We start from the raw sequence: 23,332 nt of genomic DNA on the forward strand, positions 1-23,332 counted from the left end.
CACTCACTGGTCTCCTGAGGCTTTACATGCTTTTGCCACCCTGAAGGGCCTATTCTGTTCAGCACCCATCCTCAGACATGTGGATGCCTCTTTCCCATTCATTGTGGAGGTAGATGCCTCGGAGGTTGGGGTGGGGGCTGTGCTGTCACAGCGGTCAGGCTTGCAGGGTAGAATGCACCCGTGTGCGTATTTCTCTCGCAGGTTCTCCCCTGCAGAGAGGAATTACGATATTGGAAACAGGGAGCTCTTGGCCATCAAATTGGCTTTCGAGGAATGGCGACACTGGTTAGAGGGAGCTGAACATACCATCACGGTTTACACCGATCACAAAAACCTACAGTACATCGAGGGGGCTAAGAGGTTGAGCCCTCGCCAGGCTCGATGGTCGTTGTTCTTCTCCAGGTTTACTTTCATTATTACGTACACCCCAGGGAGCAAGAATGTTAAGGCGGATGCTCTATCCAGATGTTTTGAGTCAGAGACAGCACAGCCCTCCATTCCAGAGACCATTATTCCCCAGAAATTAATACTGGCAGCCACTGAAACTTGGGAGGATTGGAGGGAGACATTGGCTCCCTTTCAGCAAGACATTCCGGAAGGGAAGCCCGCAGGGGTCCTGTTTGTTCCTCTGCCTTTTCGCCTGCAGGTTCTTGAGATGTTTCATGCACATAAGAACGCAGGGCATCCTGGGGCATCCAGGACACAGGATTTGATAGCCAGATGCGCCTGGTGGCCTTCCTTGGCAGCGGATTGTAAGGAATACGTAAAAGAGTGTTTGATCTGTGCCAAGAGTAAACCCTCCCGGCTGGCACCTGTCGGTACGTTGCAGCCTTTGCCCACCCCGAATGAGCCGTGGACCCACCTGTCCATGGATTTTGTGGGCGAGCTTCCCAGGTCTGAAGGTATGGCGGTCATTTGGGTGATAGTCGACCGTTTTAGTAAGATGGCCCACTTTGTGCCTTTGAAAGGACTCCCCTCGGCTCAGGAATTGGCCGAGTTGTTTATCACTCATGTCTTCCGTTTACATGGCATTCCCGAAGACATAGTTTCAGACAGGGGAGTCCAATTCGTCTCACGGTTTTGGAAAGCTTTTTGCCACCTCATGGGCATAAAGCTATCTTTTTCATCGGGCTATCACCCACAGACCAACGGCCAGACTGAGAGAATAAATCAATCTTTAGAGCAATTTTTAAGGTGTTATGTGGCAGAGGCGCAGGACGATTGGGTCAGATTTCTGCCCTTCGCAGAATTTGCCCAGAATAATTTAAAAAACTCGTCCTCCGGATTCTCTCCCTTTCAGGTGGTGACGGGGAGATCACCCAAATTTTCCCCATTACCTATAGCCTCCACTCCTTTCCCAGCCCTGGAGGCCTGGCAAAAGTCATTGAAGGACCTTTGGGGGACGGTTAGAAGTAACCTGGAGAAGGCCTTTTTGAGTCAGAAGGGTCAAGCTGACAAAAGACGGTCGCTGGAGTGGAAGTTCCGACCAGGAGACTTGGTCTGGGTGTCCACACGTCACTTGACCCTAAGACAACCTTCGAATAAGCTTGGTCCCAGGTTTGTGGGTCCATTCCCGGTTGTCAGGAAAGTCAATGATGTTACTTACACCGTTGATCTTCCCTCTAGCATGCGGGGGGTGAGGTCTTTCCACGTGTCCCTTCTTAAGCCAGCAGTCCAGGTGGGTCCCACTCCTCCTCCTCCTGTCTTGGTAGATGCCCAACACGAATATGAGGTGGAGAAGATTCTAGATTCACGCTCTGCACAAAACTCGGTACAATACCTCGTGCACTGGAAAGGGTATGGCATTGAGGAGAGGCAATGGGTACCGGGGACGCGCATGCATGCAGACGAATTAAAAAGGGAGTTTCATGCCTTACACCCCGAGAAACCTGGTGGGAGTTGTCCGGAGTCCACTCCTCGGGGGGGGGGGGGTACTGTAAGGAAACGCGGAAAAGCCGCCATCTCTCGAGGTGAGGCGGCTGTTTCCGCGTCCAGCATGGCGTCACAACGTGGAAAAAACGCCGCATGCCGCATAGGCAGTGCGGCGGAATCCGCATTGGTAACGGCGGAATCCGCATCGGTAACGGCGGAATCTGCATCAGAGGCGGCCCCCGCACTAGATACATTGCATGACAGTACTGGTGTGGCTGGGACTGATAGTCCACCAAGATTCAGACTTACACGCGCGCGAGCACAGAGGCAGAGTTTAAATAGCAGTTAGAAGGGAGTCGGCTGACCAGCTGGGTCAGCTGACAAATTCCACTGCTCCCATTGGACCAGCAATTAGGGAGGTCCTGGAAAGGTCCTAGAGTATATATACTGCTGGTTATTCACTTGCTCTTTGTCTGGCGTGCGATCACATACGTGGGAGCACCCAGATCCGTAGTCAGATCCTGAAGTGTGCCGGGACCAGCTGGAGCTGTAATCCTACACTTAGCTAGATATTTGATAGCTAAAGTACTAGTTTGATTGTGATTATATGTTATGACTTTTTGCCTGCCTCGACTATCCTCCTGAACTCTGACCTTGTACCTCGATATTTCTGATACTCTGTTGCCGAACCTCGGCTCGTTCCTAGACTCTGTTTCTGCCTCCTGATTTTGTACCCCGATATATCTGATACCCCGTTGCCATACCCTGCCTGTACTTTGACTCCGCCTTTGCCTACTGTATTTGTACTTTATCTGTCCGTGTGTGTACGACCTGGCTTGTCTGACCTCGAGAACCGACCTCACGATTGGAGGCGGTTCCCAGTCCTGTTAGTGACACTTCTTCCTGAGTGTCACTCTCGGACTTTCCTTCCTACTGTCAGTCTGACTCCTCCCGTCTTGGAGAGCTCAGGTCTGCGGAAGGAATCCGTGCAGTTCTCCTTGCTGCACTGAGGCCTAGGCCTCCTAGTGTTACTGTTACACCAAAACACTACACTCTACTCAGGCGAACAGAGGTTAGTTTGTATATCGGATTATCGGTGAGACTGCAGATCACTTATAATCTGGTATATATCTGTATTTCCGGCGATACTGCAGATCTCCGGTAATCAGATACTCTCTGCGCCCTCCGATCGTTACATCTACAGCATATTATATGCAACCAGCATTTTTTTACTAGACCAGCATTGGAAGGGTTACACACAGAGCTTGATAGTTCAGTGCAGTGAAATGCAGACGTATCCCAACTTTAGATAATGTTATCTTGTGTTTACTTAAATGTATCACGTTAGAAATGTGAAACATTCTCTGACTGTGGAGAAGCTGCTCAACACAGACAGAGAGTCAAAGCATGTCTGCCTGAATGAATGAATGAATGAATAAAAACAGTTATTAAAGGATACCACAACTGACATGTGGCATAATGAGATAGACATGGGTATGTACAGTGCCTAGCACACAAATAACTATGCTGCGTTCCTTTTTTTCTTTCTCTGCCTGAAAGAGGTAAATATCAGGTACGTAAGTGGCTGACTCAGTCCTGACTCAGACAGGAAGTGACTACAGTGTGACCCTCACTGATAAGAATTTCCCCCTTTTTTTATCTCTTTCTTGCTCTCAGAAGCCATTTACTTCTAGGAAAGTGTTTTATAGTTGGAATTTCTTATCAGTGAAGGTCACACTGTAGTCACTTCCTGTCTGAGTCAGGACTGAGTCAGCCACTTACATACCTGATATTTACCTCTTTCAGGCAGAGGAAGAAAAAAAGGAACACAACATAGTTATTTGTGTGCTAGGCACTGTACATACCCATGTCTATCTCATTAAGCCACATGTCAGTTGTGGTATCCTTTAAAGCGGTATAAAACCCTGACATAATATTCAATAAAAACATGTTTTCCTACTTTTTATATGCCATACGGTTATCATATTTGCATTTGTGCATAAGTGTTATTATTCATTTAGAAGTTATAGGTTCCCAAAAGTACAGTTTTTTGCTTTGTAAGCTGACTTTGCATTTTATTAAAGGATACCACAACTGACATGTGGCTTAATGAGATAGACATGGGTATGTACAGTGCCTAGCACACAAATAACTATGTTGTGTTCCTTTTTTTCTTCCTCTGCCTGAAAGAGGTAAATATCAGGTATGTAAGTGGCTGACTCAGTCCTGACTCAGACAGGAAGTGACTACAGTGTGACCTTCACTGATAAGAAATTCCAACTATAAAACACTTTCCTAGAAGTAAATGGCTTCTGAGAGCAAGAAAGAGATAAAAAAGGGGGAAATTCTTATCAGTGAGGGTCACACTGTAGTCACTTCCTGTCTGAGTCAGGACTGAGTCAGCCACTTACGTACCTGATATTTACCTCTTTCAGGCAGAGAAAGAAAAAAAGGAATGCAGCATAGTTATTTGTGTGCTAGGCACTGTACATACCCATGTCTATCTCATTATGCCACATGTCAGTTGTGGTATCCTTTAAGCATAAAAACGGATTCTAGTAAAAAGAGCTTGTCAAATTTGTTAATGTCTTAATCATAGATATTAAGTATATAACATCGTATGTCAAGAGAAATAGGGGAGCCCATTGTATTGGTTAAGAAGTTAACCACTTGCTTCCAAAGATCTGCTATTGGGGGGCAGAGCCATAGCAAATGCATGAAAGAGGCGTCTGAGGCCAAACCTACAATGTTATTAATTTGCATCAGTGAAATGTAAACCTGCCTTCAAATTACATCAGCTCGTTTTTTTTACTGTGTTGAATGTTTTAGACCAAAAATTTAATTTTGAGTTTCATCCCACTTTCATTGCATTTTTATAGGACGCTTTTACTAAATTATCGTAAGAGAACAGAGGCGCCAGCAGGATAAAATGTAATAAAAATTTTAAAATTTGCTGGGAGGCAGCGGTGGACTTACCTCCGGAAAGCAGACTCAAAATACTGTCTGACTTAAACAAATAAATTTATTATTGGTACCCCAAAAGATGCAACGCGTTTCGCAGGCACAGCCCGCTTCATCAGGCAATAAGATAGGGGATAAACAGTAGCTCGTCAGTAGCACGAATAGCGCCTCTGTGTCTTGGGTTTTACTAAATTGAACGTTTTCCTGAAGCTAGCTGTACGTTAATTAGCATTTTCAGACACGGAAAAATCCATACTATCAGCGCAACCTGGGCAACTGACATTAAAAAAATAAATAAATAAAAAGACAAAAATATGTCAGCTTCCATATTGCGGTGACTTCAGATTTCCGTAGCGTACGCACCTGACTGACGATAGCTTCTCTCCTTTCTTCCAGTCCCACAAGATCACAGTGTGATTGTCATCGATGCCCACCGAGGCCAGCCGCTTCCCATCCGCTGCACAGGGAAACACAGAGAGTCAATCGAAGGATGGGGCGGGGTTATGTACAACAAGAGCATTCATGATAGACGTCACCATTGGTCTTCACTATAGGTGGGCAATGAGATGCTAATCATACCAGTTTAGATGCATATGTAATGCAACATGCATGCAGAATGGAATAGGACCAAAATCAGCAGGAAGTACACTTTATTGGCTCAGTTGCAATTTGCATAAAATTTGCATGTAATCCTGCACAATTGCATATCCTTGATCATCTCCACTCATCATCATTCATTAAAATTATGGCTTTACGGGGCCCCAAAAATTCAAAAGAGTAACCGGAAATTTTCATGGGTGACTAATCAGGATTCAAGAAGTGCTGATGGATTAACCGGGAACTGATTAAACATCTGGCAGCTTATCGACTGTCCATTCTTTGCACATTTCCAGTTCTGCCCTCGCAGATTCCGGCTCACGTCAAATAGGACTTTGCATAGTTGGCTTTGCTGCGTCAGTTTCAGAAATGGACAAGGCAGTTAAAGGGAAGGTCCAAGCAAAATAAAAAAATGAGTTTCACTTACCTGGGGCTTCTACCAGCCCCATGCAGCCATCCTGTGCCCTCGTAGTCACTCACTGCTGCTCCAGTCCCCCGCTGGCAGCTTGCCGACCTCGGAGGTCGGCGGGCCGCATTGTGTACATTTTTACGCATTCCCGCTAGTGCAGAAACATTAAAACATACATTTTTACGCGTTACTGGTTTAATGCATAAATTTTTACGCATTGCAACGGTAACGCGTACAAATGTATGTGTTAATGTTCCTGCACTAGCGGGAATGCGTAAAAATGTACGCAATGCGGCCCGCCGACCTCCGAGGCCGGCAAGCTGCCAGCGGGAGACTGGAGCAGCAGTGAGTGACTACGAGGGCACATGATGGCTGCATGGGGCTGGTAGAAGCCCAAGGTAAGTGAAACTCATTTTTTTATTTTGCTTGGACCTTCCCTTTAAGAGTAAACGCTGCTCTTAAAGAGACTCCGTAACAAAAATTGCATCCTGTTTTTTATCATCCTACAAGTTCCAAAAGCTATTCTAATGTGTTCTGACTTACTGCAGCACTTTGTACTATCACAGTACCTGTAATAAATCAACTTATCTCTCTCTTGTCAGACTTGTCAGCCTGTGTCTAGAAGGCTGCCAAGTTCTTCAGTGTTGTGGTTCTGCTATGAACTCCCCCTTCCCGGCGCCTCTATGCACACTGCCTGTGTGTTATTTAGATTAGAGCAGCTTCTCTCTTATCTTTTACAAGCTGGATAAATCGTCCTCTGAGCTGGCTGGGCTTTCACATACTGAAGAATTACAGACAAGGGCAAAGCTGTTTGCAGGAAGAAAAGAGCAGCCTGAAACTTCAGTGCATGAGAGATGCAGGGGGAAAGAAACACACAAATGATCTCTTGAGATTCAAAAGGAAGGTTGTATACAGCCTGCTTGTGTATGGATGTATTTTCTATGTGTGGACATACTGTACATCAACCTACTTCCTGTTTTGGTGGCCATTTTGTTTGTTTATAAACAAACTTTTTAAAACTGTTTTAACCACTTTTAATGCGGCGGGGAGCGGCGAAATTGTGTCAGAGGGTAATAGGAGATGTCCCCTAACGCACTGGTATGTTTACTTTTGTGTGATTTTAACAATACAGATTCTCTTTAAAGAGCACCTGTACTGAGTAAAAATATTTAAAATAAACACTAGAGGTAACTTCAAATGAACATTACATAGTTACCTTGCCATCAGTTCCTCTCAGAAGCTCACCATTTCCTTCTGACAATGATCCCTTCCAGTTCTGACAATATTTTGTCAGATCTGAAATATATCAGTTGCTGTCAGTAAAATATCAGTTGTTGTCAGTTATAGCGGAGAGGAAAACTGATGTACCAGGTAATGTCCATATTTCCCTATGGCTCATGTGGGCGATGTTACAGTTTAACTGTGTGCTGACCAGAAAGCTGTTATGGGTAATGGCCATTTTTTAAAATGGAGGACGGAAAATTCCCTTGATCACAGTGAACAAACAGGACGCGGGGCAGGAGAAAGACACTGAGGAGTAGACTACATGGAAGTTAAGTATGACTTGTGTATGCTTATTTTGACTTAATTTTCAGTTCAGGTTTTCTTTAAGTGCATCAAGAGATTTTCGGATACAGAGATGTGGCCACTGTGGCCTACTGACCCACCAATCTAAACTGACAAGTGTAAACAATGATGTCACTTTCTTTATGCCTAAACAAGCCAGGAGGGAGACAAGGGGGAGGGACCTTTTGATGACAGGGAGGTGAAGCAATGGCAGTCTATAGGTATTAGAAACCCCGCCCCAGACTAACAGAAGTCATGCCCTGGTCCTTAGAGCAAAAATTTATACTATACATACTTGGAGGTAGAAGATATAAGCACACACTGCAGCCAGTATACTATCAGCACAGGCACAGAATAACAGCTTATACTACACATACTGGAAGTAGCAGAGATCGGCACACACTGCAGCTACTTTACTTTCAGTACAGGAACAGCTCATACTGTACATACTGAGGGTAGCAGAAATCAGCACACACTGCAGCTAGTTTACTATCCGTATAGGCACAGAGTAAAAGCTTATACTGTACATACTGGAGGTAGCAGAGATCAGCACACTCTGTAGCTAGTTTTCTATTAGTACAGGCACTGTGTAATAGCTTATACTGTACATACTGGGGGCAGTGGCGTAGCTAAGGAGCTATGGGCCCCGATGCAAGTTTTACATTGGGGACCCCACAAGCACTCTATACATAGCAATTAATACGGTGCACCAAAACCTGCCAATGGCAACTACAGTGTTAGAGGTGCAAGAAGGGGACGGGGAGCAGTTTGTTAGTGATTACCACTATTCAAAGTATCTATAGAAGTGATTATTATGAGCACAGGACTAATGAGCACAGAGCTAATACTGCAGTTGAGGGAGGGCTCCTCGTAGCCCCTCTGGCCCAAGGGCCCCGATGCGGTTGCAACCTCTGCAAACCCTATGGCTACGCCCCTGACTGGGGGTAGCTGAGATCAGCACATGCTGCAGCTAGATAGATTACGATCATTATAAACACAGACTAAAGGTGGCCATACACTGGTCAATTTGTCATCAGATTCGACCAACAGATAGATCCCTCTCTGATCGAATCTGATCAGAGAGGGATTGTATGGCTGCCTTTACTGCAAACAGATTGTGAATCGATTTCAGCCTGAAACCGTTCACAATCTGTTGTGGTGGTGGTGGTGCTGCTGCCGCCGCTCCCCTCCGCCACATACATTACCTGCTCCGCCGGCGTGACTGCCCCCGGTCACCGCTGCTCCGTCTCCGCTCTGGTCTCCAGGTCCGGCATGCTTTACTTCTTCCTACCCGGCAGGAAGTTTAAACAGTAGAGCGCCCTCTACTGTTTAAACTTCCTGCCGGGCAGGAGGAACTGAAGCATGCCGGAGACCAGCGCGGAGACGGAGCAGCGGTGACCGGGGGCAGTGGCGCCGGCGGAGCAGGTAATGTATTGCCGCTCTATTGCGTCGGTTGTCGGGCACTCAAACGCCGCTAGCGGCGCGCTCCCTACCCGCGGGCGATCGATGGTAATTTTCCGCACGGAGCGATCGACGGGATCGGACGAAATGGATCAAAATTCGGTGTGTAGCGCGAACGATTGGCAGCAGATTCGATCCCAGTGATCGAATCTGCTGTCGAAACGGCGGCAAATCGGGCCAGTGTATGGCCAACTTAACAACTTATACTGTTAGGCCTACTAATGAGTGTAAACAATGTGTGTCATATACCAGCATTTTAAAACAGAGCTTAATTCAGTAATGCACAAACATTGCCTTATTGACCAAAGCCTTAATTTAAAATATTTCAACCACACTCACTACAAACACTTCCATATCTGTGAAGTGTCTGGCTGTCGGTAATATGCCTGGGATTGGCTCCTGATAGCTGAAGTCCTGCACAGCCCAGCCAGGTGGCGCTGCGTTCAATATAATCGCCTCCTTGATATGCCGGGGATGTCACACACTGCGCCTCACTCTAAATCCCATTAGGATTGAGCAGCAATCTGCAATCATTCTATTTATTCTCTGCCGCTTGTATATTTAGTGACAATGTTCTGGTTTCCTGGGAAGTTCTGTAATGAGGCAGCTGTACGTCAATGTTGTAAGACTTAACCACTACAGGGCCGACCCAGTTGAAAGTTACGTCCTGCATGTGGCAGTGCGGATCTGACAGGACGTAACTTTCAAAACCCGTCGCCGCGCAGTTTCGCCGCTCCTGCCGATCACACCGCTTTCTCCCCGCCGCAGATCACTCGCTCTGCCGTCTATATGACGGCAGAGCTCTGTGTGGCGGTCAGGAGATGTTTTCATTGGCTCCTGGCCCTGTTATTACTGTAAACTAATCCCATTGGCTAAAGGTGGCCACACACGATACAATAAAATTATCCGATTTTACGGCAATTCGATAAAAATGATCATAACTCCTGAAAAAAATCTAAAGCTTTTTTTTCAATCGACTGAAAAATCCGATCGAATTTCCCGTTTTTTTCGATTTTTATCTATTCGTAATGCCAGATATTTTTCTTCAATTTCTCTAAAGATTGTATGGTGTGTGTTAAGGTGCATACACACATCAGACCATAGTCTTTTGAAAATGAAAGATCACAGACCAATCTTACCACCCTTCATGTAGTATGAGAGCCATACCTACACAGTCTATTCTATGGAGCTGAACTCCACATCAGACAGAAATCTTTGCAAGATGCTGCACACACAGATGCTGTACAGACAAAAAAGATCTGTAGCTGCAAAAGATCTGTTCCTGCCAAGAATCCATTCCTGCAAATTGCAATGATAGTCTATGAGATCTGCAGATCATCATACACACATGATTTAACTGACATTCATCTGCAGATCAGATCCACCAGGATGGATTTTCAGATCTGCAGATGATTGCTTGATCTGCAGATGAATGTCAGTTAAATCATGTGTGTATGATGATCTGCAGATCTCATAGACTATCATTGCAATTTGCAGGAATGGATTTTTGGCAGGAACAGATCTTTTGCAGATACTGATCTTTTGTGTCTTTACAGCATCTGTGTGTGCAGCATCTTGCAAAGATTTCTGTCTGATGGGGAGTTCAGCTCCATAGAATAGACTGTGTAGAGTATGGCTCTCATACTACATGAAGGGTGGTAAGATTGGTCTGTGATCTTTTACTTTCCAAAGACTACAGTCTGATGTGTGTATGAGCCTTTAGATTGTCAATTTATTAATATACACACCCTAGCAATTTTCTCAGAGTTTCCAATAATTTTTTATCATAATTGGGGAAAAAATTGAACATAGGTGTACATTGGTCATATTTTTGAAATGTTACAATCAGTCAGAAAAATTGATTGCAATTCTTTAATTGAACAGATATTTAAAAAATTGTATGGTGTGTGGCCACCTTTACCCTGATTGACAGAGTGAGGAGCCAATGAAAGCGGCTCCTGACCGGCACACAGCGTTCTGCCGTCATAGCGATGGCAGAAAGAGGTGCATGCGGCGGGGAGCAAGCAGGGTGACCGGCGAGAGCGGCGGGACTGCGCAAAGATTCGTCGGTAAGCGTCGTTTTCCGCTGCTTCGCTGTACCAGCAGTCTCTGGTCCTTAAAGCGGATCCGAGATGAAAAACTAACTATAACAAGTAACTTGTCTATATATATCTTATGTATATATCTTATGTACAGTTTAGATCAGGGGTCTCAAACGCAATTTACCTGGGGGCCGTAGGAGGCAAAGTCAGGATGAGGCTGGGCCGCATAAGGAATTTCACAATCGCGGCGCATCGCCGCCTCTGCCCACCCCTCTCACTCTTCCTTCACAGAGAGGGGCGGGGAGAGGCGGCGATTGACGTCAGGAGGGGCAGAGCTAAAGCTGAAAGCTCTGCCCCTTCCAGGAAATGCCAGCAGATTGCCCCCCGGGCAATTTGGGGGCTCTGCAGCCCTCGTTTAGCGGCCGGGATGCGGTGGATTACTTGGGAGCACTGAAGAGAACTATAAGGAAGCTTTTGCCAGCGAGGGCCACAAAATATTGTATCGAAGCCCGCAAATGGCCCGCGGGCCGCAAGTTTGAGACCCCTGGTTTAGATGGTTTAAACAGCAAATCTAGCTGCAAACAGTTTTAATAGAATATGATTATTTCTTCCTGTGATACAATGACAGCAGCCATGTTTGTAAACATTACACACATGCAAAAGCTTATCTGCACCATCAGCACTCAGATTGTGAAAAAAAAACGTAATCCCCCCCCCCCCTCCTCCTTCCTCCTCCCCTCTGCCTCTGAAATCTCTGGCTAGTAATACCTCCCCCTCCTCCTGCCCAGACTGAGCTCCCATGAGCCCTTGCTACTGCCAAGGCTCTCTGAAAAACTGTGGGCGGGGCTTGTTTAGTTTATAGGGAATTAGAGTGTTAAAACAAAAAAGGTATTTGGCTTGAGGAATGCCCTATAAACAATAGGAAAGGAACACAATTATGCAATGAGTAAAAGTTCATCTCGGATTCACTCGGGGGCTCGGGCAGAAACTGCTGTTTCGGAAATGGTTAAACTTGACCTGTTGTAAAAAAAAAGGGGGGAGATCATGTGAATTTAGATGTGAGGTCAGATTGAACAGACAGAGGAGCCCTATGCGATTGCAGAACTTTCCAGCATCAAGCAGCACATGACCTGATGTAATTTAAAGTAGGATTGACAGCCATAAAATTAAATTCCATTTACCCACTGCTCTGTGTTTATTATGCAGTCCTCAACCTGATCCTGCATTGCAAGCATTCCAATATAATCATAAATGTGTCTGTTGTAATGAATCTTATCTTAGTCAACCTGGCTCTATTCTGGTACATTGCTGACGAGCGGGAAGCTTGTTATCTCCCTTCCCACATTCCTGCTGCTCACGGATTGGCTGAAGAAGGCTGAGAAGGGAAATACATCTCACCCCTCTGCAGAAGCTGCTGAAATACAATCTATGCTGTGCTCACATGTGTTTACAAAGCAAGCAAGAGATGACAGTGCAGTTTCTAGGAGAAAAAAAGGAGAAAGCTTTGGAAGTCTTCAGGAGCTCAAGCACTCCTTAAGACGGGCGGCTCCGTACTGCATGTGCGTGAGTGCGAAGACTTCCAAAGCCGCTCGCAGTGGCACAGAGCAGTATTCAAACCATCGGTCAATGACTGCTAACAGGGAAACATCACTGGAATGAGGGGACCAGGAGAGGAACGGGAAGGCTCTATAGGAACCAGAGCCTTCCCTATCCATAGGCAAGTATCGGATTTCTTTATTTAAAATCATTTCAGGTTTGCTTTAATTGTACTTAAAGAGACTCTGTAACAAAATTTTCAGCCTTAGTTCTTCTATCCTATAAGTTCCTTTGCCTGTTCTAATGTGCTCAGGCTTACTGTAGACTTTCCTAATTGCACAGTGGCTGTGTTATCTCTGTTATATGATCTAATCTGTTTTCTTCTGTCGGCTAAGGCCGGAATGTGTGGAATGTGCAGGGCTGCTTGTGATTGGATAGAAGCGATACACACCCTCTGCAGGCCCCCTGCACACTCTGTATGACTCACACACTCTGCTTATGTGAGCCTATCACAAGCTGGTTAGTTGGTTTGTAAACACTGCCTAAAACTGTTAATTACAAGCCAGGATTGCAGCAGAAAGTGGCAGAAACAGCACAGGGGGGCCCAGGAGAACATAATGAATAGAATGGTATGCTTTTTGCTGTAAAAATTTTAGAGTACAGATTCTCTTAAAGGACCACTATCGCGAATATTTTAAAATTTAAAATACATGTAAACACATACAATTAAGAAGTACCGTATTTTTCGAACTATAAGACGCTCCGGACTATAAGACGCACCTAGGTTTAGAGGTCAAAAACTAGTGCAGGGGTGTCTTATGGATCTTTCCCCCCCAAGTATTATGTCCCTATTGAGCCTTCTTTGTGCTTCTTGTTTTCCCCTATGTCATCCTCTGGTGTTCCACTATGTCCCCTGGAGTTGCCCTGTGCCATGCTCTGTCCTCCTGTCTCCTCTGGTGTCCCCTGTCCCTGTTTTCAGTGTCCCCCTATCCTCCGTTGTCCTCCTTTCTACATCCCCCCACATCTGACTCCTGTGTCCATACTGTAGCTGATGTCCCCTGTCCCTGTGTGCAGCGTCCCTCTCCTTTTCCGTCTCCTATGTCCCCAGACTCCTGTGTGCACACTCAACTGAAGCCAATCACTTTGTAGGTGCCCAGTGCCCCCTGTGCCTGTGTGCAGCGTCCACTCCTTGTCCCTGTGTCCCCCGTGCCCGGACTGCTGTGTCCATACTCACGCTGCAGCCACTTTTTACTGTGCCCGGTGTCCCCTGTGTGCAGCGTTCTCCTTGTCCCCATGTCCGGACTGCTGTTTCCATACTCACGCTGCAGCCATGTTGTACTGCATCCAGCTTCCCATGCATGCAGCGTCGTCCTTGTCCGCGTGTATTACGTCCCCATGCCCGTAATCATGTGCCTGTAATCGTCGCAGCCACGCTCCGATGAAGAGGAAGTAAGCAGAGGAAACATCTACCAATCGGATAGGGAGCCGCTTCCCCAGACCGCTTATCACACTGCCATTCGTGCTCCCTTCTCTCTCTCTGCCTTGAACGCAGTCTGGAGGGTGGGACGAAGGCTCCACCATTGGAGCCAATTAGCGCACTCGACTTGGTCCCGCCGGCGAGACCATCGCTTCCTATCAAAAAGGAAGCAGGTGCAATAAGCAGCAGCGATTGGCGGTCTGGGACAGCGCCCCCCGCCTGATTGGTAGATGTCTTCTCTGCTTACTTCCTTATTAGAGTTGCGTGGCTGCAGCGATTACACGCACATGATTCCGGGCATGGGGATTTAATACATGCGGACAAGGAGGACGCATGGGAAACTGGATATAATACAAAGTGGCTGCAGCGTGAGTACGGAAACAGCAGTCCGGACATGGGGACGTGATACACGGGGACAAGGCTGCAGTGAGGACGGGGACATAGAAAGGGGGCAGACACTGCGCTGAGGACACACATGGCATAGAATGGAGAACACGGGCGGAGGACCTCAGGATGGTGGACAAACAGGTGCTGGTCAAAATTTACTATTCGCACTATAAGACGCACTGACTTTTTCCCCCCACTTTTGTGGAAGAAAAAATGCGTCTTATAGTCCGAAAAATACGGTATGTTTCTTGCAGAGTAAAATGAGCCATAAATTACAGTTCTCCTATGTTGCTGTCACTTACAGTAAGCAATAGAAATCTGACAGAACCGACAGTGTTTTGGACTAGTCCATCTCTTCATGGGGGATTTCTGTATGGCCTTTATTATTTCTAAAGAGACAATCCCTGAAAAATTTTTATATAAAGATGCAGACTGCCACTCTACCCGTTTCCACACTTTTTTGGCAGTTTGGCCGAACTGCCATTCACTTAGTGCTTTTGAAAATAAAGAAAACCCTGAAATCCACCATAAGGAGCTGGGCTAGTCCAAAACCTGTCGGAATTCTTCTACTTACTGTAAGTGACAGCAACATGGGAGAAAAGTAATTTATGGCTTATTTTACTCTGGAAGAAAAGTACTTTTTATTTGTATGTGTTTACATTATTCTAAATTTTTACAATTTTCGCGCTAGTGGTCCTTCAAGCACAGTGTAAACTGCACAATGTCACATTTCCATGAAATCCTCAAAAGTAGGCAAAAGTAACTGTCCCTGGATACAGGGCTGGCTCAAGCCACACAAAAAAGGTTGGGGTGAGCCAACAGATAATGATTATGTTCATTATAGTGAAAGTTGAATTTATATTTTTCTTTTATAAAGTACGGTATTTTGTATTTTTCTATAACCATTTTTGGATTGTGGAACGGATCACCAGAGTTGTCATTCATCCTTATAGGAAATTGACTGATATAAAGGTGGCCCTACACTTACAGATTTGCAGCAGATTCGACCATCAGATATATTCCTGTCAGATGCCTGTCAAGTCCAATCTGACAGGAATCTATCTGATGTGCGCCACACACTAGGAACAGATTTCCAATAGATTTCAGAATGAAGTCTATTGGAAATCGATCTAAATGCATTATTGGACCATTAGATCCAATGCAACTCTATGGGCCATCGATCTGCTGCCAGCAGTAGATTGACCTAGATCTTCCATCCTGTCAGCTAGATCAAATCCATTGAAATCGATCGATAGATTTGAAAGAATCGATTTCTGATCGATCGATTTAATAGAAAAAAATTGAAAAATCGACCAATGTATGGGCCCCTAAAGAGTCCTTTGAATTACCAGCATGTTCCTGGAATGAAATATGTTCGTAAACCGAGGTTCCATCGTAGTAACAAAAACACATAGTTCACCTGAGAAGTCCACAGCGCAGACCCCGTACTGGTGATGTCCCTTCAGCACGGAGAGCGGTCGGATGGTCTCGCAGTCCCAGATATGCACCGTGCTATCTCTGCCCACCTGCAAGACACAAAGGAAGCCATTACCCCCAAATGTCAGAAGAGGGTTTATCCCCAGAGAAGATAAGCTATAAAGGGGACCTGAACTCTTGCTCAGGACAAAAGGAAAACAGAGAGAAATGTACCCTGTATGTATTCAGAGAGTTTAGCCTGTCTAGTTCCACCTCACCTGAGACTAATGACATGTTGTAGTTTGATCTGTGACAGCTCAGAAAACTCCTCTGCCGTGGCAGAGCAGCTAATTTATAAACACAGGATGTTAACCTTATATCTGTTTCCATGAAAGCAGAAAGTAGACACACTGAAGATTTATTGCAGGATTTGTATCAGATGTAACAAAGAAATGTTTTTCTTTAAAGGTTATTATGCTGTTGCTTATCTTTTAGAGCAGAAAGGAAGTTCTGAGTTCAGGTCCGCTTTAAGCAGCACCACATTATGACAAGAGACGAAAATAAACAGGTTGAGAATGTATGCAGCCTGTTCATGCTATACAAAGACCTACATTACAGCTGGTTGTAGAAATACAAAAAAATATACAGAATTTCCATTTGTCAGATCTCTTCCATGTTCTTTGTTTATATTGGTTATTATCCCAATGCTCATTACCAGATACAGCGGCATACAGCTAATAACCTGAAGACCATTATACCGTATATTCCGGCGTATAAGACGACTTTTTAACCCCTAAAAATCTTCTGAAAAGTCGGTGCTCGTCTTATACGCCGGGTGTCAGGCTGCCAGGTGTCAGCACATGTGTTAGGCTGACCTGTAACCGGGTGCTGCTGTCATCGGGAAACGTTGCAGGCTTTGGGATCTTTGTTTTGAATTAAAGTTTCCAGCAATCCAGATGGCGTATTGCAATCAGCCGCTCGTGTGGGTAATAGAGCAGCTTCCTTGTTCGGGGGTCACCTGACTGGTGACGTGTGCGGCTGTGCGCTCCAATGGTGGCATGTGTGCTCACGCCGGAAGAGATTGTCGGCGGACTGTGGAGCGCACATGTCACCGGTCAGGTGACCCGCAACCAGGAAGCTGCTCTATTACCCGCGCGAGTGACTGTTCGCAATATGCCATCTGGATTGCTGGAAATTTTAACTCAAGATGGAAAGCCCGAAGCCTGCAACAATTTCCCGATGACTCCAGCACACGGTACAGCGATGGACTCATCGGTCCCCGCATGGCCAGCACAGCGCGATCTCTGTTCCCTTCCACTGCAATGCCAGTTGCTACTACCGGTATCTTTTATTCAGTTAATATTTTATACTGTTTATCTCCTATATTGTCCTATGATGTCCTATGATAAATGTTTTATGATACAATCATTTTGATGTTAAGTAATGTGAGGTGAAAAGGGGTTGGTATACAGGGGTGGGACAGGTGGATGGAGGATGCAGAGGGGGTAGTCTTATACGGCGAGTATATCCCAAACGCTATATTTTAACTGGCAAAGTTGGGGGGTCGTCTTATATGCCCAGTCGTCTTATACACCGGAATATACGGTAATTATTATTTACTATTCATGTAGTGCCGACATCTTCTGCAGCTCAGTACAGAGTATATATTGTCTTGTCACTTAACTGTCCCTCAGAGGAGCTCACAATCTAATTCCTGCCATAGTCACATGTCTATGTATGTATCATAGGCTAGGTCAGGGGTCAGGAACCTTTCTGGCTGAGAGAGCCATAAACGCCACATATTTTAAAATGTATTTCCCTGAGAGCCATACATTGGCCTCAATTCACTAAGCTTATCTCCTGTCTTTAATAACGTTTCTAGAGTTATCACCATGGTGACGAGGTATGTAGTATTCAGGAAACATTTTACCTCAGGCAAACCTAATGTTAACTCTTCTATCTTTAAGTTATCTCTTCAATCCTTAAAATAACTCCAGAATTCTAAAGTTAAAGACAGGCTGTTAATTAACTACGTGTTGTGTGTGAAAATAACTACAGAGGGGGTAACTTAACTACAGAGGGGGTAACTTAACTACAGAGGAGGTAACTTAAAGAGACACTGAAGCGAGACTAAATCTCGCTTCAGGTCTTATATATAGCAGGGGCACGTGTGCCCCTGCTAAAACGCCGCTATCCCGCGGCTTAACGGGGGTCCCTTCACCCCCAACCCACCCTCTGCAAAAGTTGGTCGGAAAATGGTCGCTCGTATTCTTCTTCCTGGAGGCAGGGCTAACGGCTGCAGCCCTGCCTCCCAGCGCGTCTATCAGACGCGCATCGCCGCCTCTCCCCCGCCCCTCTCAGTGAAGGAAGACTGAGAGGGGCGGGGGAGAGGCGGAGATACGCGTCTGACAGACGCGCATGGGGCAGGGCTGCGGCGGTTAGCCCTGCCCCAACCAGGAAGCGCTCCCCCGCTGCACGGAGGGGGTTTGGGGGGACAGGGACCCCCGTTAAGCCGCGCTATAGCGGCGTTTTAGCAGGGGCACGCATGCCCCTGCTAGCTATGAGGTCTGAAGCGAGATCTATTCTCGCTTCAGACTCTCTTTAAGGAATGAAGAGATAGGATTATTCTCTCACTGTGTGGTGGTACGTTATCTCTTGCCTTATTATCTTCAGCATGATCTTAGTGAATTGAGACCAAAGTTTCAAACTGGGACGGTGCACATGTGCAGCAGAGGACTCACGTCCCTGTTGCCATGGTGATTTGTATACAGTTGATCCTCTGGGCAGCGGAAGTGTCAGACTTGTCTTCTTCTCTTGGGTTTCAGCATTTCCCAGACAGGATAAATACCGACTAACAGCTTGTACAATTAGCTAGCTGACTTGTGGGTTGATTCACTTTGTAGGATGAGATCCCCACACTTATGCCCAATAGACTGCCTGTCAAGTGACAAACAGCCTATTGAGCCAATCAAAGTGTGAGGATCTTGTCCTACAAAGTCACTGGACCTGACAGGATCCATGGTGGGACAATTGGAGCAGCTGTTCATTTTGGTGTGAGCACGAGTAAGTTAGTAGTGTATGCTACAGCAGTAGTGTGCCTACCTTGAGAATGTTACTTGCTCTGCCACACTGAGCTGTGCTGCTTGAGCAGTGTAGCTTAATAAATCAGCCCCTACTGATTTGTATGTGAGCCAGAGGTAGCCATCAAAAGAGCCACATCTGGCTCACGAGCCATAGATTTCCTACCTCTGGTCTAGGGCCAATTTAGAAGGAAGTCCATTAACTTCATCTGAATGTTTTTGGGTTGTGAGAGGAAACCGGAGTGCCGGGAGAAAGCCCAGAAATAGAGGGTGAAAACATACAAACTGCATGCAGATAGTGCCCTAACTGGGATCTGAACTGGGAACCCAGCCCTGCAAGGCGAGAGTAATAACCACTAGGCCACCGTGCCTCCCTTGTACATAACCCAAAGCCCTAATCAGTCACAACGCAAAGTTCTCAGGTTGCCAAAAACCTGCTGATCTGCCACCAGATCGATCCTTCTCTGAGCAAATCTGATCAGAGAGAGACCTACTGCCTGTCCACATAGTGCAGACAGATTTCCAATGGAATTCAGCAACCACCCCCCAATCCCCCCCCCCAATACTGTCCCATGGAGGAAGTTGTGTAACTGATCACGTCTCTGCTGGTGCGACTTCTTGCCTCGTCCTGTGTCCAGTGTCTTTTTGAATCGCCACCTGGTGACACCCGCTCATATAGTGACTGCAGTGGTGTCACATGGTAAAGGTGCCAGGTGGCAATGAAGAAACACAGAGGGATCGAGAAGTTGGACAGATGCCCCTGCAACACACACCTCATGACGGGGTACATATACACTTGGGAGTGGACTGGCCAGAGGCCATTAGTCGTCAGGAAATCGAACACTGTTACCGCAGCGCACCCGACTGAGCTCTTACGTCCAACATTTTCCAGCATGCCCGGGAAAACGATAAATGGCCATGTTGTGGCATCGATCTCTGCCAGATTCGATCATCATAAATAATGTATGAGCACCCTTGGCGAGACGTCTCCTTATGTGGATGAAATGATGGTCGTCATAAAGAGGAGCGGACTCACCTGACCGGTGGCAACATAGTCCTTCAGGGGGTGGATGGCGAGGCAGAGGATGTCATCCGTATGCCCGAGATAGAACCTTTGAGTGTTCTGCTGACGGTTATAGACCACGCCCACCGCCGCAACATGGTAAACGATCTCACCCGTCTGGGTGTAAAAGAGGTTACTGCGGCAATCATAGCCCCGATACCTGCAGAGAGAGGAAGATTGAGGGAAAAAAAGTGAAGGAGGGTAGTGGGGTAATAAGTTAATAAGGTTTTAATAAATTTACTTTTTGGTATGCACTCTCCTGGAAGTTACCAGGAAGTGTACGATCTTTATTTCAACTGGCTCGTGTCTTGAGGCATGTTTATTCATCGACAGAGGCTTCGGTTGGGCACCAATCAATCCGCTGTAAATGCCGCTGGGAACGAGCAGAGGGAGCACACAACCGCTGCAACCACACTGGGTGGGCCTGTGTGTCCAGACAGCCCAGCAAAGCTCCTATCGAGACGACTATAGTCATCCAGATAGGTTTAGGAGGTTAAATAGAGGAACAAGGCTATAAATAAAATAGGGGAGGGAGCAAGGAAATAAGGAATGATGGGGGGGTGGAGGTAAGGGGTAGACTGGGGGATCTGAGGTATGGGATTCTACACAAGACTTCATACCAGAGAATAATCAAATTTTTCAGCATCAACATGGATTTACTAAAGGACAACTGTAGTAAGAGGGATATGGAGGCTGCCATATTTATTTCCTTTTTGGGTAGGAACACACTAGGCAGAATCGCATATGCGTTTTCCATAGCACATAGTGGAAAACACATATGTGTGTTCCTACCCTTAAAGGGGAACTGAAGTAAGAGGTATATGGAGGCTGTCATGTTTATTTCCTTTTAATCAATACCAGTTGCCTGGCAGCCCTGCTGGTCTATTTCTCTGCAGTAGTATCTGATTAAAACCAGAAACAAGCATGCAGCTAGTCTTGTCAGATCAGACTTATAAGTCTGAACCACTGAAACACCTGATCTGCTGCATGCTTGTTCAGGGGCTATGGCTAATAGTATTAGAGGCAGAGGATCAGCAGGGCTGCCAGGCAACTGGTATTGTCTAAAAGGAAATAAACATGACAGCCTCCATATACCTCTCTCTTCAGTTCCCCTTTAAAGGGACGCTTAAGCCAGAAAAAAAAGAGTTTTACTCACCTGGGGCTTCTACCAGCCCCCTGCAGCAGTCCTGTCCCCTCGCAGCCACTCACTAATCCTCTGGTCCCCCGCTGCCAGCTAGTTTCGTTTTTGCCGACAGGCCCGCCAGGACTGGCCACGCGTAGCTTTCTCCGCATTCCTGACTGCAATTAGCAATTTTTTTTTTCTGACTTAAGGTTCACTTTAAACAATACCAGTTGCCTGGCAAACCTGCAGCCTGTTTGGCTGCAGTAGTGTCTGAATCACACCAGAAACAAGCATGTAGTTAATCTCTTGTCAGATCTGACAATAATGTCAGAAACACCTGATCTGCTGCATTCTTGTTCAGGGTCTATGGCTAAAAGCATTAGAGGCAGAGATTCAGAAGGATAGCCAGGCAACTGGTATTGCTTAAAAGGAAATAAATATGGCAGTTGGCAGCCTCCATATCCCTCTCGCTACAGTTTTCCCCTAAGGACAGGTCTTGTTTGAATAATATGGTCAGCTTTTATGAGGTGGTGAATGCTAATGTGGATATTGGGAGTGCAGTAGATGTGATATACTTGGACTTTGCAAAGGCCTTGGATACTGTTCTCCAGAAGTTGAGGATGCAGCGGGGTAGAATCTGTGTGCATGGAAAAGGAACTGGCTGAAGGACTGAAAGCAAAAAGTTTAATGGGGGTCTTATTAGCAGTCGGGTTCCACCGGGGTCAGTACTCTTCAATGTATTATGACCTAGTAAATGCAGTAGAAAGTAATGTTGCTATTTTTGCAGATGATACAAAGTTGTACAGAATTATCAGCACACTGTAAAGCAGAATGCTGTTTGTGCTGAAGAAATCAATTGTAATTTGATGAAACGCGTCCACAAGTTTGTCCTGCAGAGGCCACCGTGTTACATCAGCCGAGGGAGATACGAGAGCCTATACTCCTCGTGTTATTTGGCGTGGGCTGCTGCCTCACAGTGAGAGAGTGGGCAGCAGCGAAGGAGACTGCTTGAGACAGCTGGTAAGCCCCCAGGATAGCGGGGACGCCTGCATCCAGGACTTATGTTGGGGCAGGCTGATCTCTAACAGGAATTGTTCACAGTGGCAGTCACAGGCTCTACTGCGGTGAGTGAAAAGATCTGTATACCCCTCCCAGGAGCTCAGGGAGTGGGTGAAGACACGGTGAGCTGATGCTGCATGTTTTTATAATCACTGTATTAAGGCACAAGTGAGTCAAAACCCAAGTAGATGGACTCTGCTATTGCTCTTTATTGCCGTTTTTGCACATAATTATGAACTGTGATACAAGCTATGTTGAAGCTGAAGGGTGCTACCCTGGAGAGGATATAAGGAAGATCTGATGTGTTTTTTGCCTATGGAAGAACTTGCATTTTTGGTGCTTATGATAGCTTATTAAGGACACAACTCTTTTCAGGCATAGATTCAATTTTTGGTGATAGTCAGCAGTGCAATATTGCTAATGAGGATCATGTTGGGTGATTATATTGTGGCCTTATGGTTTTAAAGGGGTGGTGCAATACTGAGGGATTGTGATGTTATAGAGTGTAAATGTGAGGTTTTGTCATAATACACTTTTTTTTGTTACGTCATAATACATCCCTGAGTGGTTTGTTATATACACTGTAAAGCATCATCTACACGTTACAATTTTCCATCAGATCAGATCTATTGGACAGATCTAATAGATAATTTCCAACTGGTCCAATTGGATTGCATTAGATTTTGCAATAGATTTTGGGTACTTATTAAAGCAAAATCTATCGCAAAATTGATCTGAAACTATTTGGATGTCTACACACGATGCAATTTCTTATTAGAGCCATCTAATAGATCCATCTATCTGATGGAAAATTGTACCGTGTAGATGAGGCTGAAGATAGTGACATGTTGCAGAAGAATCTGGGTAGGATAGCTATATGGGCAAGAAAATGGCAAACACAATTCAGTTGTGAAAAATGCATCTTGATTGAACTGTGATCAGCAAAGTGCCTGCAGTGTGAACTAGAGTGGTTAAAATCTAGACTATCTTAACACAGGAAGTAGTTATGGCAAATTATACATCTGTGATTAAAGAGAAACTCCAGTGAAAGTAATGTAATAAAAAAAAAAAGTGCTTCATTTTTACCATAATTATGTATAAATGATTTAGTCAGTGTTTGCTCATTGTAAAATCTTTCCTCTCCCTAATTTACATTCTGACATTTATTACATGGTGACATTTTTACTGTGGGCAGGTTATGTAGCTGCTGCTAGCTGTTTTGGCTGTTGGAGACAGCTGTAAACAGCTATTTCCTGTCTGTGAACCTTGTTACATTGTGGCAA

At 45.6% G+C, this 23,332-nt stretch overlaps 1 protein-coding gene across 5 annotated transcripts in view; it reads right to left on the reverse strand.

The window, feature by feature from the left end:
• EML5 (EMAP like 5) overlaps positions 1-23,332 on the reverse strand; it is a 255,544-nt gene that overhangs the window by 87,506 nt on the left and 144,706 nt on the right. For all 5 annotated transcript variants that reach the window (XM_068254559.1, XM_068254558.1, XM_068254557.1 and 2 more), the window contains exons 14-16: positions 19,841-20,027; positions 15,729-15,834; positions 5,197-5,290 (exon numbers count right to left, since the gene is read on the reverse strand). In XM_068254559.1, coding sequence (XP_068110660.1) covers positions 5,197-5,290; positions 15,729-15,834; positions 19,841-20,027 — 387 coding nt within the window. The remainder of the gene's footprint in view (positions 1-5,196; positions 5,291-15,728; positions 15,835-19,840; positions 20,028-23,332) is intronic.

This window comes from Hyperolius riggenbachi, chromosome 9 (assembly GCF_040937935.1).
Source record: "Hyperolius riggenbachi isolate aHypRig1 chromosome 9, aHypRig1.pri, whole genome shotgun sequence".
Classification (NCBI taxonomy): domain Eukaryota; kingdom Metazoa; phylum Chordata; class Amphibia; order Anura; family Hyperoliidae; genus Hyperolius; species Hyperolius riggenbachi.